Genomic DNA, 18,290 nt, shown 5'->3' on the forward strand with positions numbered 1-18,290 from the left:
CATTGTTGAGTGCCAAACCAAATCTTAGGGATCAGGAAGAAGGAACAACATGAGGTCTATTTTGTCTGTGCTTTGTCTGGGGAAAAGCAGGCAGAGAGGATTAAAGTGGAATGGGGATGCATTCAATGGGGATGTTTAGTCTACCAAATGCTGTAATTTTTAATTTAATAACTACAGAGATTCTATGTGCTAAGTTACAAGTAAGGTGCTATTTAATAACCAGATATCAGGGGATGAAGGGTAGTCCTGATATGTAGATTTTTCTGCTTTTTATAGTATAAATACTCTTAACATGGTTGATTTCAAGTTATCTATTTGGGAAGAGATGCACACAATCAATCCTTTAAAACAGGAACAAACTGGGACTAGAATCCCATGAATATTCTACAAGAAAAATCAGAAGAAAAAAAAAATAGCTCCAGATTTCTGTCTGGCCTTTGTATTGGTTTTCTATGGTTAAACCTGTTGCCAATGAGTCCGTTCCAACCCATGGTGATGCCATGTGTGTACGAGTTCAACAGCACTTCACAGAGTCTTCAATGGCTGTAATCTTACAGAAGTAAATTGCCAGGCCTTTCTTCCATGGTGCTGCTGGGTAGATGTGAACCACCGCCAACATTTCAGTTACTGAAACAAATTATCACAAACTTGTTGGCTTAAAACTGCACACATTTATTCTCTTACAGTTCTGGAGGTAAAAGTTCAAAATCAGTTTCATTAGGCTGAAATCAAGGTATCAGCAGAGTTGCCCTCCGTCTGGAGGCTGTGGGGAGAATCTATTTCCATGCCTTTTCTGCCTTCTAGTTTTGTGTTCCTTGCATCCCTTGGCTTTGATCCCTTCCCTCATCTTCAATACCCATCAGTCCAATCTCTGTTTCCTTCATCACACCACCTTCTCTTCTTCTGTAGTTAAATCTCCCCCTTTCCCTCTCATAAGGACACTTGTGATTACATTTATGGCCAACCCAGATAATTCAGGAAAATCTCTCCATCTCAAGATCTTTTGCTTAATAACATCTGCAAAGTCCCTTTACCATATAAGGTAACATTCTCAGATACCAGGGCTAGGGCATGGGCATCTTGGGGAGGAACATTATTTAATCTACCACAGACTTCAAGGTCATGCTATTTTTATACTTTCCCATTACTCTTAAGACCTGCATTTTTCAGTAGTAGATTAATGAAATTGATTTGTGGATTATGTAATTAGGTAATTCTGTGCATAATGTCCTTGTTGACCCAACTCTTGCCCTAAAAATAAACATGCTTCTGGGACAATGGTATTTCCACATGCAAAAGAATGAAGTTGGACTCCTCTTTCACATCATATACCAAAATTCATTCAAAATGGATCAACAACCTAAAAATAACAGCTAAAACCATAAAAATTTTAGAAGGAAACAGAGGAGTAAATCTTCAAGACCTTGTTTTTGGCAATCAATTCTTAGGTAAAACACTAAAAGCATGAGTAAAAAATAGATAAACTGCCCTTGATCAAAATTAAAAGCTTTTGTACATCAAAGGACTTTATCAAGAAAGTGAAAAAATAACCTACAGGATAAGAGGAAGCATTCAAAAACCATATTTAATTTAATTTTTAAGGGTTTAATATCTAGAGTAAAAAAAGAACTCCTACAACAGAACAAGACAAATTACCGAATTAAAAAATTGTCACACTACTTGAATAGTCATTTCTCCAAAGAAGATATACAAATAGCCAATAGATGATCAATATCATCCATCATTAGGGAAATACAAATCAATACCACAATGAAATACCACTTCACACACCTACTAGGATAAAAAAAAAAAATAGCTATTATTAAAAAAAAGGAAAATAACAAGTGTTGGTGAGGATGTGGAGAAATTGCAAACCCCATGCATTGCTGGTTGGAATGTAAAAAGTGTGTGGTTCCTCAAAAACTAGACACAGCATTACCTTATGGCCCAGAAATTTCACTCACAGGTATATATCCCAGAGATTTGAAAACAGGGACTAAAACAGATACTTGAATACCAATGTTCATTGTAGCATTATTCACAATACCCAAGAGATGGAAAAAATCCAAATGTCCAGCAACAGGTAAATGGATAAACACGATGTGTTACATACATACAATGTAATATTATTCAGCCATAAAGAGAAATGAAGTTCTGTTACATGCTACAGCATGGTTGAACCTTAAAAATATTTTGTGCAGTGAAATAAGCCAGACACAAAAGTACAGGTATTTTATGATCTCATCAGACTTTCCACCATAAAATAATTTGTGGATCCTCATGGAATGGAAAGACTAAGTCCATGGATACATCCTCCAACAAGAGAATTCTGAATGCATTTTGTAAAGCGCTGTGAGATCAATCTCCAGCCACCTATAGAAGCAGTCATCTCCATAATGCAATCTCCTTTTCACTGCTTTAGCATCCACCCTTTCCCCCACTTCTGTCTCCTGATCTCTGGGATATGTTTCAAATAAACTACCTATATTTAAAAACCCAAAAAACCAAGCCCACTGCTGTAGAGTCAATTCTGACTCATAACGACCCTAAAGGACAAAGTAGGAATGCCCCATAGTTTCCAAGGAGCGCCAGGTGGATTCAAACTGCCGACCTTTCGGTTACCAACCATAGCTCTTAACCACTACACCACCAGGGTTTTCAGCTACCTATGTATGCAAACTTTATCTCACACTTTGCTCCAAGGTAATCCAAACTAAGACAATGTAGTCTACTATAGAGAGTTTATTAAGTAAAATTTTACTTACACTCAAAGGAAAAAGATGGCCTATCCGTATAACGTCTATTATTTTTAGAAAGAGCTACAGTACTTTTTTTTTTTTTTTAAGAGAGGTGTAAAAACATAACGTTCTTGGAATGATTTTTATAGCTAACTCTATGGTCACAGCACATTAAACATAATTTTTATACTCAAGCCCCTGTGGAAGTATTTGCCAACTTTGCAGAAACAGCCTTTATAATGGTTGTTTCTTATTGAAAGTTTGTAAAGCCCAGCAGGAATTTTAGCTGATCATGGTGCAATAGGTAGATTCATCCACAATTACATGTTTAAATTCAGAAGAAGTGTTTAATATGTGCCATCTACAGGGGGAAACTTTTAGGAATATGTCTTCTGTATGAACATACTTGTCAATTATATTTCTTGAAGAGAGATCACAGCGATATTAAGAAGTTCTTGAATTTAAAAAATGACCTCAGTCTATTCTATGCCATCCTTTGAATTCTTCAACCATTTAATGATCTCAATAACTTTTCCTAGTAGACATTAACTTGAGCTTGCACATAAATGTTAAATCTGAGAAGCTAGGACGTTGGTGTAGGTTCCTATCCATGGTGCATTTGTAGAATTGATTCCCTTCTGATGAGGAGAATGTCTAGATGGAATCTGTTGAGTGTAAGGTTCTTATGTAAGGGAAGGGAGCTGACTGTCAGTCCATGGTTACCCAAATTCCAGAATGAGAAGGTTTTGCTTTATGGTGCTACCAATCACATTAAAAACTTCAGCTTTCCATGAGAAGTTCACTGAAATTAGTAAAAGACAAATCCTTTGGTCTCCTAAGAAGTACTTAATTTGTGTTTTTTAGTTTTGTTTCAGAAGCAGTCCCAGCTTATAGGTGTCCAGCCATACTATTACATCCAGAACGTCCGTCAGGTTGTCCGTCAGCTCTCATGTATGTATGGGATACAGACCATGGGGAGAGGCACTTCCTGGTATTTTTATTTTTAATGAGAAAAATACTATATTTAAAATGTAAAATAAACTTTTAAAAAGCAGGCACTAATATATATTTCTTCCACGCCTTGATTACAGATTTTGTCCTTACACAAGTTAACATGAATTATCTTCTAAAAATACCATAGTTCTTGGGAGCAGTATGTTACTTTACATAGCAGCAGTTCCTGTCATGGTCATGTCAGAACATTTTTGTTTTTAAACTTTTTTACTTCCCTTGGCTGTTGCTTAGGGGTGGGGAAGGGGAAGGTTTCCAACATTTCATTGAAACAGTTGTTTCACATACAAACCTTCCACCCTCCTTTGTTTGGTCCCGTTTCTTATGCCCACACTTAGTTAACTGATTTCAGAGCTTCTTCAGGTTTCCATTGGGCACCCACCTGTTCTTCAACTCTTTCTTCAGATCCCTTAAACGTTATTACAGATTTTAATTTTCTCTAGCTGTTTAGTCCTTTAACCTACATTCTTCCAGAAATATATCAAAATGTCTCATTTGTTGGTGATGCTCTTCCTCATCTTCAGTATTCTCATTGATGATATGTATTTTTTCTTGTATACGTCAGAAAGGGACAGGTGACAAATATTCGTACTAAACTCACCACTTGAAGCTGCACATCCACTTCTCCTTGTTGAAACATTCATTTACCAGACTACTACACTGGAGACTATACTGTTTTCCTATTATCTCTCTAACTTATCTTTCTCATTATCATTTGTAGGATTTTCATTCTTTTATCTTACAATGAAATTTGGATTTACTCAAAGCTTAGTCTTAAGCCCACTTCTCTTAATATTTCATAGTCTTTGCACGGGCTATCTTAAACACTCCACTGGTTGCAGTTACCATGTACATTGTGATGACTCATGTTTACATCTCAAAGCTGTTATTCAAACTATTAATCTTTTCTACAGCAGAATTAAAAAAGGAGAACTACATCCTAAGTATAACACAATCTTATTAATATTATTAGTCTCATTTTCCTTTATGTTGTATTTAATTCAGTTTCATGTATTATGAAAAACAAATCCAGTGTAGTAGCCATATCTAGAAATTGGCTTAAAAACCTGGAATAATATGATAATGAACAATAATTATATAGTAATAATTTGTAAGTATATATTGATTTTCAACTTTTAGATTTAACCTATGGGAAAGTACAGAACAATTTGGTTGTACCTGCATGAGAGAATATCAAAGTAAAAGTGGTGGAAAAAAAAGAAGGACTTAGAAGGAGTGTAGAAAAGGTGAAGGAAACAGTAGGGATAAAAATAGCTTCATTTTACAAAATAAGAAATGAATCATTTTCAAGAGTTAAGTGAACATAGAGATTTAAGTACATTGTTTAAATTAAAAGGCAAGCAACAGAAAAAATACATAAATACAAATCAGAGGCAGATAGGAGAGACAGATATGTGTACTTCTCATATTAGAGAGTCAACAGTTATTATTTAAACTCAGTTAATGAAAAATATGAAATAAAATGAAAAGCTAAATGTTATTTGTTGGTACTAGGGAATGGGATTTCATGACAGGGAGGGACGAATGGAAAGTTTGTGTGTGTGTGTGTGTGTGTGTGTGTGTTTTCTCCCATCAGTACTTATACACTGTTACATTTATTCCATATGGATATATTCTTTTCATAAAAAGCAAAAAGTAATATACAAAGAATCACCAAGGAAACAATAACCTTAGGTAATTTACAGAAAGCAGAACTGTGAGTTTTCTAATTGCTCTGGTAAAATCCTAAATAGAATTGTCACTAAATAACATAAGTGAAATTTAGCAGATGTTTCCCACCTGCTTTTGTTTTTAACTTAAATGTTACCTTTAAAATAACAAGTACACTTTACCTATTTGTAATTTCTTTAGAGAATCTTTCACATAGTTCTGGTCAAATAAAGATATGTTGAAAAATAGATGTTTATAAAAGAAAGTAGTCACCACCATGACTAAAAAGGGCTTATTAGTTTAGTGACATACCATTGATTATATAAGGAACAGTGACTAATAGTATAATGATCTCAAAAGGCCATAGAGAATGAAAATCAATGGTCAGGGGTGGAGGGATTGGTTATAATAGGAGGAGAGACAGTTTCTCTATTGAAATATGATAGGGGAAGAATAGTGTATATGGAGCTGTATGTAGCAGGTTTGAATTTTATTAGCAGAAAGATGAGGGAGCTTCAGTAAGATACTGTATATAATTTTTTTTGTGTGTGAAATGTTGGTGGTGGGGCAGTCCAGCTTAATGGAAACCGAAAGGCTTCAGAAAACTTTTGGGAAAGATGCAGATGAACCATCTACATAAATCCCGGGGGGGGCTGACACCAATGTTGAGGACCCATTTGACTTTGGTGGTCATAAATCTATGATGGGTGTTAAGTTTCTCAAGCAGCTCTTAGATTCTCAAGGCAGTCACAGAGTAAGGCGATAGTTGAGTTCAGTGGTGTTGGGGCTTTACCAAGAAAGAGCACCATAAAGCCACGTGTCTGTCAGTTTGTTGTACTGTGGGGGCTTGCGTGTTGCTGTTATGCTGGAAGCTATGCCACCAGTATTCAGGTACCAGCAGGGTCACCCATGGAGGACAGGTTTCAGCTAAGCTTCCAGACTAAGACAGACTAGAAAGGACCTAGCAGTCTACTTCTGAAAAGCATTAGCCAGTGAAAACTTTATGAATAGCAGCAGAACATTGTCTGATATAGTGCTGGAAGATGAGCCCCCCAGGTTGGAAGGCACTCAAGAGATCACTGGGGAAGAGCTGCCTCTTCAAAGTAGAGTTGACCTTAATGACGTGGATGGAGTCAAGCTTTCAGGGCATACATTTGCTAATGTGGCATGACTCAAAATGAGAAGAAACAGCTGCAAACATCCATTAATAATTAGAACCTGGAATGTATGAGGTATGAATACAGAAAAATTGGAAATCGTCAAAAATGAAATGGAACGCATAAACATCAATATCCTAGGCATTAATGAGCTGAAATGAACTGGTATTCGCCATTTTCAATTGGACAATCATACAGTCTACTATGCTGGGAATGACAACTCAAAGAGGCATGGTGTTGCATTCATCGTCAAAAAGAACGTTTCAAGATCTATCCTGAAGTACCTCACTGTCAGTGATAGGATACTATCCATATGCCTACAAAGAGGAGCAGTTAATACAACTATTACTCAAATTTACGCCCCAACCACTAGGGCCAAAGATGAAGAAATAGAAGATTTTTATCAGCTGATGCAGTCTGAAATTGATCGAACATGCAATCAAGATGCATTGATAATTACTAGAGATTGGAATGTGAAAGTTGGAAACAAAGAAGAAGGATTGGTAGTAGGACAATATGGCCTTGGTGATAGAAACAATGCCGGAGAGCAAATGATAGAATTTTGCAAGACCAACGACTTCTTCATTGAAAAAACCTTCTTTCACCAACATAAACGGTGACTATACACATGGACCTCGCCAGATGGAGCACACAGAAATCAAATTGACTACATCTGCGGAAAGAGATGATGGAAAAGCTCAATATCATCAGTCAGAACAAGGCCAGGGGCCGACTTTGGAAAAAAAAGAACAGACCATTAATTGCTCATATACAAGTTCAAGCTGAAACTGAAGAAAATGAGAGCAAGTCCACAAGAGCCAAAATATGACCTTGAGTATGCCCCACCTGAATTTAGAGACCATCTCAAGAATAGATTTGACACACTGCATACTAGTGACTGAAGACCAGACGAGTTGTGGAATGATATCAAGGACATCATCCATGAAGAAAGCAAGAGGTGACTGAAAAGACAGGAAAGAAAGAAAAGACCAAGATGGATGTCAGAGGAGACTCTGAAACTTGCTCTTGAGCATCGAGCAACTAAAGCAAAAGGAAGAATTGATGAAGTAAAAGAACTGAAAAGAAGATTTAAAAGGGCCTCTCAAGAAGACAAAGTAAAGTATTATAATGACATGTGCAAAGAGCTGGAGGTGGAAAACCAAAAGGGAAGAACATGCTCAGCGTTTCTCAAGCTGAAGGAACTGAAGAAAAAATTCAAGCCTTGAGTTGCGATAATGAAGGATTCCATGGGGAAAATACGAAACAACACAGGAAGCATCAAAAGAAGATGGAAGGAATACACAGAGTCATTATACCAAAAAGAATTAGTCGATATTCAACCATTTCAAGAGGTGGCATATGATCAGCCACCGATGGTACTGAAGGAAGAAGTCCAAGCTGCTCTGAAGACATTGGCAGAAAACAAGGCTCCAGGAATTGATGAAATATCAATTGAGATGTTTCAAAAAACATATGCAGCGCTGGAGGTGCTCACTCATCTATGCCAAGAAATATGGAAGCCAGCTTCCTGGCCAACTGACTGGAAGAGATCCATATTTATGCCTATTACCAAGAAAGGTGATCCAACCGAATGTGGAAATTATAGAACAATGTCATTAATATCCCACGCAAGCAAAATTCTGCTGAAGATCATTCAAAAACGGCTGCAGCAGTATATCGACAGGGAACTGCCAGAAATTCAGGCCAGTTTCAGAAGAGGATATCATTGTTGATGTCAGATGGGATATCATTGTTGATGTCAGATGGATCCTGGCTGAAAGCAGAGGATACCAGAAGGATGTTTACCTGTGTTTTATTGACTTTGCAAACGCATTCAACTCTGTGGATCATAACAAACTATGGATAACACTGCGAAGAATGGGAATTCCAGAACATTTAATTGTGCTCGTGAGGAACCTTTACATAGATCAAGAGGCAATTGTTCGGACAGAACAAGGGAGTACTGATTGTTTTAAAGTCAGGAAAGGTGTGCTTCAGGGTTGTATTCTTTCACCATACCTGTTTAATCTATGTGCTGAACAAATAATCCAAGAAGCTGGACTATATGGAGAAGAAGGGGGCATCAGGATTGGAGGAAGACTCATTAACAACCTGCGATATGCAGATGACACAACCTTGCTTGCTGAAAGTGAAGGAGACTTGAAGCACTTGCTAATGAAGATCAAAGACCACAGCCTTCAGTATGGATTAGACCTCAACATAAAGAAAACAGAAATCCTCACAACTGGACCAATGAGCAACATCATGATAAATGGAGAAAAGATTGAAGTTGTCAAGGATTTCATATTACTTGTGTCCACAATCAACAGCCATGGAAGCAGCAGTCAAGAAATCAAAAGACGCATTGCATTGGGCAAATCTGCTGCAATGGACCTCTTCAAAGTGTTGAAGAGCAAAGATGTCACCCTGAAGACTAAGGTGCGCCTGACGCAAGCCATGGTATTTTCAATCACATCATATGCATGAATAAGGAAGACTAAAGGAGAGTTGACACCTTTGAATTGTGGTGTTGGCGAAGAATATTGAACATACCACAGACTGCCAAAAGAACAAACAAGTCTGTCTTGGAGGAAGTGCGGTCAGAATGCTCCTTAGAAGCAAGGATGGCAAGACTGCATCTTACATACTTTGGACATGATGTCAGGAAGGATCAGTCCCTGGAGAAGGACGTCATGCTTGGCAGAGCACAGGGTCAGCAGAAAAGAGGAAGACCCTCAACGAGGTGAATTGACACAGTGGCTGCAACAATGAGTTCAAGCATAACAATGATTGGAAGGATGGCGCAGGACAGGGCAGTGTTTCGTTCTGTTGTGCATAGGGTCGCTATGAGTTGGAACCGACTTGTCGGTACCTAACAACAACAAAGGCAGGGGGGCAAGGAAGTTTAAATATAGGCAAAATATTGTTCTTAAAATATTTGACCGTGGGAGATAGAAGGCAAAGTTAAGTCATAAATTTGGGTCATAAAATGGAAGTGTAAGAATAGGCTGCATGTGAGCAACTAATCTTTTAAACCACTTATAAAGGTGGTCCACTCGATTTTGGACTCTGGTTATACGCATGCTACTTTCTCTCATGACGACCAGTGCAATGTGTGGGCAGATATTTCTTATGTGAAAAGAAGGTGGAAGACCTTCTCAACCTCAGGCAGTAGCCCAAATAAGGTGTTAGTGAAAGATTAGTGACTGAATAGATCGCACAGTGGAACCACTGATCAGCTAGCCAGCAAAATGCTAGAGTTTTCAGACAAGGTTGCTTTAAACTCTAAAAAAATTAATGAGAAAATACTCAGAAATTTTTTGGAAATGGCTTACAATCACCTCAATTCCAAGCTTTTAATTAGATAAATTTTAAAAATACACATTTGTTTTCTTTTTTTTCTTCTCACCCATAGGTAGCTATTAGATAATCTTGATGTTGGCATAATATACACACTCATAGCTTCAACTACAGTGATAGAGTATAGAACAATGACTCTTGAATCTCTTGCTCTAGCCCAGCCCTTACTTACGAGTATTAGCTATCCATATCCAAAAGCTCACTGCATATTTCTATATGGATTTCCCATGAACACTTCATCTCATCATATTTAAAACAGAATGTCTCATGTTCACCCTCCCCTCAATCTAATTCTTCTCCTGTGTTACTTCTCCTAGGAATGAGACTCATCACTCTTTGGAAAAACTATGCCACCCCCTTGAAATTGTTTTATCTGCTAGCTTCTTCCTATTCCAAAGCCCCGTATTTAATTAATCTTCAGATCTTTGTAATTCTGCCTCCTTAATATCTCAGTCATATTCTCTGCTCTCCAGTGCTATGACCACTCTTTTTGTTCAGTTCCTCACTGCATCTTTGCTGGTTAATTTATTAGCTGCTGGATTGGCCTCCCTGTCTCTATTCTTGTTTCCCGCTAATTCCTCCGTGTTATTACCTAGCCATGCTGCCTTTGGCAGTCCCTTAATCTCCCTGATATTGGTTTCCTCATCTTTAAAATGGACATGCCATTTGTACTCTTTAAACACATAAAATAAGAAACCAAGTGGTAAGCAAAAATCCTTGTGATATGGCTTCTGACCATACATTCCAGCAATATAAATCCTAATAACAAGCATAGAAAGGATAGAATTGAAGTAGAATTTTTTTAAACTTTACAATCAGTCAGAATTCACAAGTTCACTTCTTAATAGTGCCTCCACAGATTTTTTTATTGCATGACAGAGTAAGCCGCATATCATATATCAACTGTAATATAGCACTCGACTTCTTTAATGCAATGCTTAACTGTAAATGTCTATAACTACAAATGAGGTGTTTAAATTTGAAGATACTTTTAGATAGATGGCAGTACCTATAATTATAGAATCATCACTTCTGCCTGAATTGCACTTAAAAGTTAAAGTTCCAACTGCTCCTATTATTGGAAAAGCAATAATAACAATTATAACTATACCATGAGGTATTAAAAGCTGAACATTCAATTCGAAGGCAGCAAAAATGAAAAGTGAACCCATAAAATGCTTGCAATTCCTACACATATGCTATATAGAGGCACTAAAGAGCAAAGCAAAGAACTGTGGAGTCTTTATTACAGTTCTTTTCAGATACTCTCTCTCTTTTTGTCACTAAAGTAGCATTATGGGGGGTATTTCTCATCCATGGATCATCACTTTCGTATGTCAAAGTTTTTATTCTAAGGTATACATAATCTTAGTCTAAAAATATAGAGTTTCCAAATACGGCAGATGCCTTTTGATTTTCTTTGTACTAGATTCAAGCGCTTAGAAAAACACTAACACATTTTTATTTTCACATTTGACATGGCTGACTACTTTAACCTGGGCAAGGGAACTTACCATCATTACGGAGTGTGAGCGGAGTGGGAGGACTAAGTACTCGAGCATTTGTCACTGTGTTTTTCACCAGGCATATATAGCTGCCAACATCTGATGTTTGGACTTTAGAAATGTAGAGGTTGCCTGTCTCCTGGGAAATGAAGCGCCGGCTGTCTTCTGCCACGAAGGAAGGGAACTCATTAAATACCCAGCTATAGATGATTTCTGAAAATACACAAAATTCAGTTGTTGAAAGACACAGATTATTTCACTAACAAACAAAACTCAAACAACAAATCTTTTACTAAATGTTAGACATATTATAAATCCATAGAGATTTGGTCCGGATGCCTATATAACATAATATTCAAAGATGATATTACAAGGGCTGCTATTCTTAGTGATTATAGAAAAATATGAAATATTTTCTAAGGATGCTTAGCATTCATTCATTCATTCAATTCCAATGTATATTTAATAAGTATATTAGATTCTTGGTACTATGATAGCACCAGCAATAAAAAGGCGAGAGAGAGAGTTTCCTATTCTCAAAGATGTGTACTGCAGTATATGACAATGAAAACATGGGAGAGAGGCATTTCACCAATTGTGCTGATTAGTGAAAACTTCCTATGGTAGGAGATACCTGAGTTACGTTCATTTACTGATTTATTCAGCAAATATCAGTTGACGGTCACTATAGCGCAGGCATTGTTTTAAGTGGAAAAAAAAAAGTCTGAGCTCTCATTCTATTGAGAAGAAACCAAGAATATGTCAAGTGGTGGTAAGTGCCAGGAAGAAAAGTAATACATGGTAAGAGAACTAGAGTTACAGCATTAAGAAGAACATGTGGATTTATATCTTTAAAGCTTTCAGTGACTTCTGGGTAGAGAAGAGAAGGTGTAAGAATGAAAGGTTGTGTGTGTGTTGGAGGGTGGAGAGCTGGGTGAATGATGCCCACTAGCCTAGAAAGCTATTTTCAAAATAGCCATGGAGCTGGAGATGTAAATGGTTCGCACTGGGATGGTGGCGATAGTGAAAGTAATGGGGAAAAACGTGGTAGTAGAGTTGACAGGAATTGCTGATGGCTTAATTATGAAATAAGAGAAGAGTCAAGGATTATGGTTTTTGGACCTGAGTAACCGCACAGCTGGAAGAACGTAGTTGCCTACATTGAAATGGGACACTAAAAAAAGAGTGGATCCTTGGACATACGGGTGTAGTGAAACCAGGAGTTTAATTTTGACAGATTAAATCCGAAATACTATTTTATTAGGTATTCAAGTAGAGGAAGTAAGAAGACAGTTGTATGTTTGAATACAGCGGCCAAAGGAGAGATCGATGTAGGTGTTATACATTTGGCAGTCTTTGAAGATTAGTTGGCGTTAGCCATGTGAGAAGTGTAGAAGGTGGGGGAAGATATTCTAGGCAGAGAAGCTATATAAAGAAAGTCATTCAGACAACAAGTTTACGGTATAAAAGGACCACCAAAAGCAATTTTAAGTTACTGGAGTAAAAAATCTAAGAAAGGGAGTAGTAAGAGAAGATATGGGAAAAGTTACAGATGAATTTAATTATCAAAGACGGATTAACATGTTATTCATGCCATATTGAGGAATTAAGTGGTGTGGCACCACTAGGGCTTTTCCAGCAAGGGGTTGACATAGTCAGATACGTATGTCAGTAGGCTGGTCTGGTGATGGTGCAGAGCTTGTATTTGAGGAAAAAGGGAACAATAGGGCAATGCTGCATAGTGTAGTTGAGAGCTGAAAAAATCTGTATCAGAACAATAATGATAACTATGAGAAGAAGGGCATTAGTCCAAAGGACATATTGAAGATAACAAAGGGAGAGATAAATAGTACAGGACACCATCGTACGTATGTTCCTTGAGTGGGAAGAAGGTGGCACAAGAAGTTCAGATAGGAAATACATGAAGTAGAACTAGTCTAAGGAAAAAAATAATCGGTTAACTTTCAGGGCATTTTATGTTTGAGGAGCGTGATGCAAATCCAGGTAAAGAGGTCCAGCAGGTGGTAGAATATATGTCTGAAGCCCGTGAAAGAAATCTGTGGTGAAGGTTAAATTTAGGGGTTGCCAGCATGTTGGTATAACTGAATCCATGTAAATTGATAAGATTAAGCATGCAGAGTAGATACAGTGAGAAGACAATTCTCTGGGCAACAAAAAATTCTAAATAAGGATAGAAAAGATTTGAAAGACGAGAGAGAATGGCAGATGACAACATCATTACATAACTGCCCAGCCGAGTTGACATATAACCTTAACCATCACAGCCAGCATTACTCTCGCCTCGCACCTCGGTGTTCATTACTGACAAATATAACTTGTTGGTGTGCAAAATAGTCAGATAGTAGTTTTTTTTTTTTTTTAATACTGTTATAAAAGTGAAATGTCAGATAATGAGTTGGTGAAGAGTAAGTGTCCAGATCTCAGGGCCCTACCTCCCTAGAGTTACTGATGTCCTAGGACCAATTATTTGAGTTTTTAACGCTCAACAGGTTATTTTAATATACACTGAGGCTTGGGAAGCTGTTTTATGGTTTTTTGTTTAGTTGTATTTACCAAATGTTACATTATATTTCATTAACTTATAATCACAGTATGGGTTGTGAAAAATAAGTTCATATCGCTGGCCATGCCAAATTTCACATGGGAAACACAGTATTTGGTCAGGCTTTGTGGATACTCAAAGCAGAGACTTGAAAATGACCCATCCATATGGAAAGTCAATGCAGCTAATTTTAAAACTTTATATATGGATCAATCAACTTTTAATAGAACCCCCCAAATCTATTATTATTACTATTTGATTTTTCATTCGAATTGAATTTACAAGCAACACGTGTCCAGTAAAGATAAATCATTAATTTTCATAAATTTCTGTTTAAGAAGGTAAGATCACAGGAACAGAAATATTTTCACAGACATCTGCTTGGGCAGGTATATCCAATAAATCAAGTGATGAACATTACAATGTTATTCCTTCTATACAAATTCCACCACCTAAATGCCTTGCTTCTGTGTTCTTCACCAGGTTTACTTCCACTGGTGCTAAAGTACTTTAGGACTTCCAGAGGCAGTATGGGCAGGTCCTGACTCAGCTACTTGGAGATGGTTTAAATTGGGCAAGTATTTAACCTCTTTGACGTTCAGTTTTCTCATTTATAAAATAGTAGTATCATTAAAACTACTTCAAATGACTTCACATGAGATAATCTAGGTGAAAATCTAACACATAATAAACGTTGTGTTTGAAAAATAACTCTTCTGTGATTCTCCTTCCTCTCACAATTACTAAGTTTAGGAACTCCTTCTGTGTGTTCCATTTAAATATAAGGAACATAGCAAGAAGGACCTAAAACAATACTTGAAGAATTGCAAATATTTAAACATTAAAAATGAACACAAATATATTTTGATCTGTTTTCCATAATGTTAATTATGAGTTAAATGTGGATTCTAAGCAATATTTAACCAATTTTTATGACTTTTAAGGCATATATTATAGTTCTAGCAAATGCCTCAGAATTTTGAAATATTACATTATATTCCATTAACTTATAAACACAGCATATATACACAATATAAAGAACATTCAACGATCTGAACAAATGTTTTACAAAAAAACTGTTTTTTATAGTTACAATTACCTGGTTGGAAGGTTTAGGCCACTTGATATTTTATTAAGAATTTATTAATAATATCCATGTGTTTCACTCAAAGGAAGCACATAGGGTATAATTGAAATACTTTAGTCTGTTCTCATTCTGCTCAAGTAGGCTCTAAATTCAAAGGCTTCCCACATTTAGCAACATGAATTGTTCTAATTATTACAATGGACATTACATTTGTGGTTCACACAGCATCCATAGAGATTTTAATATTTTTGCCATTACTTTTAGATTAAAATTTTCTGGTTCTTTAAATTTTTTTGTTTGTAACACTTGAAATTATGGCGATAAGAAAAGCATGATCAATCGAATTAAAGGCTAAAATGTATTTTAATATGATTTCTGTTACACTGGTAATATTTGTTGAATCAATGCCTTAGAGAATACTTTTCAAATAGAAAAAAGTTATTACACGATATTGGCATTTTCTCAACTTTTACAGATAATTGAGTATTTTGGGCCACAAAATGCTTATTTAGGTCTTTAAATAAGTTTACAGTTTCACACAGGAAAGCATTTCATTGCTCCAAGAGGGGTACAAAGTAGAAATGGTAAAAAAATAGAAAATTTGATGGGCTGAATTTGGATTGGATTTTCTATGAGTGCCAAAAAGGAAACTATTGAACTAAACTAAATATTTGTAATTTTAAGATTCTTGTTTACTTTTTCCTATAACGCTTTTCAATTTTCTATTAGCATTTATTTAATATCATTTTTCAATCTTTACTATCACAAAAAACAATATGCACAAACAATATAATAGGCTAAAGATTATACAAAAATTCAAAAAGATAGTGAAAACATAATTGGTTTTGGTATCATAGCCACTGGGTTCATATACCTTCTGTTCCATAGAAAGAATTTAATAAGTCTGAGTTATTAATTATTAAATTTTTATATTATTAATTATAATTACTGATTTTATAAGTATAGTGAGAGACTAGTTGGCAACTATGATTTTTATACTTTCTTAGATTCTCTTTTAACAATATATTTGGCTAAGATAATTTAAAATGTTTTAGAAGTTCTTGGAATGATTCTCCAGTGAGCACTCCTATTGTAGCTGACAGTGACCATTTTCTGAGATATCATGCACATCCTAGGTGGTGGAAGTCTCCCTTGAGAATGCTTTTGTATTTGCTTCTAGCAAAAGCCTCACTTGGGATCAATTTTTATGTTAAATTTCACTAATACATTTTTTTAAATGCTATGTGGTAATATACATTTTGCCTATAAACCCAAGCGCTGTGTAGGGTTGAAGGTTTGGTTTCTAATGGGAGACTGTCTTTCTTTCTGAGTCAGTGAGAGTCATTCTACTTCACTGAGCATATATCCCCTGAAGGGCCTGGGTTGGAACAGGAATTGCTGTTCCAACCTCTATCCCAAAGATCGGTCCTTTGTCCCAGCAGGAATAGTAAAAGTCAAGCTCCTGGACTCTAGGGTCTATTTCCATGATGTAACCAATCCACCTTGCTGCAAAAATCTCAGAATTAACACTAAGAATTACACCAGGGATTTTAGCTCCTTTTTTGTTTCTGACACCTGGGGATTTCTTTCTTATGGGCTCAGCTGTATATTTAAATTTTCTTTGCATTATGTTATTTATAGTTTGTAAATTTTGGCAGTGGGAAAGTTTCTAGGTTGACACTATTGCCCAAATTGAATGTCCTGGTTTATGATGTTATGCATTGCAGAGTTTCAACACAATTGCTACAATTGATTCAGTGTCAGAAAAAAGAATATCTCCTCTTTACTCCCCTGACAAATAAGATGATTGCCTAAATGATATATTTCCACATCTGCAGGGTATAACAACAGGAGTACTGATACGGGCAATGATGCTCATTTCTCATAACTGCAGTGCCATTAGCTAAACAAAGTGCGAGGAAGGGGAATGAAACTGTGTACTGAGCTTTCTCAAGTTTTTGAAAACAATTTTAAAGAGTAATCATATGCAATTCACTTCAACATTTTTTAATATAACTACAAGTTAGGAAATAATCATTCTTTTTCCCAATAATGTGTGTACACATCAGAAACTTTGGGTCAAAGGATTTGGAGAGAAAACAATGGATATAGCATGTGAGTCATTCACTGACCCAGTTAATAATATAATTCTCCCAAGGAGCCCATTTTCTTATTCCAGGCAGTTATAAAAAGGAAAACCTAAAACTTATAAGCTTCTCTTTTTATGAAATGCTTAATATTATGGTTTATGGTAAAAATTTTAACAGACAAGTTAATGGGCTGTGATTACCAAAATCCTTGATATTATCTTTTTCTGGTCATTCCTGCAATGTGAGATTTAATATTATACTTGTTAAATAACTATAATTTGTTCTTTAAAATCATATGCCTACAATAGCCATGACTTCAGCTACCCCGAGACCAGAAGAACTAGATGGTGTCCAGCTACCACCACTGACTGACTTGACCAGGGCCACAATAGATGATCTTGGTTAGAATGGGAGAAAAATGCAGAACAAAACTCAAATTTTAAAAATGGTCAGACTAACCGGACCACTGAGACCAGAGGACTCCTTGAGACTATCACCCTGAAATGCTATTCAATCCTTGAACAAAAACTATCTTCTGAGACCACCTTTACAAGGAAAAGCAGAGTGGCACACAAAATAAAAGATATTATCCATTAGACTGGTGCTGTACTAAAAAAAAAAAAAAAAAAATTGTACGAGTCCAAAAGGTCAATACTTAATTCAAAGCAAAGATGAGAACATAAGGAAGCAGGGAAACTAAAGTACTAGAAATGGAACAACCAGAACACAATTAATGAGAATGTTAACACATTGTGAAAAGTGTAACTAATGTCATTGATCAATTTGTGTAGAAATTGTCAAAGGGGAACCTAACTTGCTGTGTAAACTTTCACTAAAAACACAATAAAATGTTACTTATAAAATACTGTGCCTTATAATCATATTTATTTTATAATATGATTATTATTATTCCTCATCTCTCTCTTTTTTTTTTAAGAATTAATTGAGGTGAAGATACTCAAATGGGGGAACTTAGTAAATTACTGGCACTACAATTACTTTTTTTTTAGGAAGTTTGTAGTTAAAGTCATTTGGGATTTTTTGAATTAAGATATCAGGAAGGAAATTATAGAGAGTTGTTATATTAATTATCCATTGTTGCTACACT

The 18,290-nt window shown here is 36.1% G+C and overlaps 1 protein-coding gene across 1 annotated transcript in view; it reads right to left on the reverse strand.

Annotated features, from left to right (window-relative positions):
* The window catches only part of CNTN5 (contactin 5), a 573,072-nt gene that overhangs the window by 404,742 nt on the left and 150,040 nt on the right, over window positions 1–18,290 (reverse strand). Inside the window, exon 6 of the mRNA XM_049889682.1 lies at window positions 11,452–11,655. Coding sequence (XP_049745639.1) covers window positions 11,452–11,655 — 204 coding nt within the window. The remainder of the gene's footprint in view (window positions 1–11,451; window positions 11,656–18,290) is intronic.

Source organism: Elephas maximus, chromosome 7, assembly GCF_024166365.1.
Source record: "Elephas maximus indicus isolate mEleMax1 chromosome 7, mEleMax1 primary haplotype, whole genome shotgun sequence".
Classification (NCBI taxonomy): Eukaryota; Metazoa; Chordata; class Mammalia; order Proboscidea; family Elephantidae; genus Elephas; species Elephas maximus.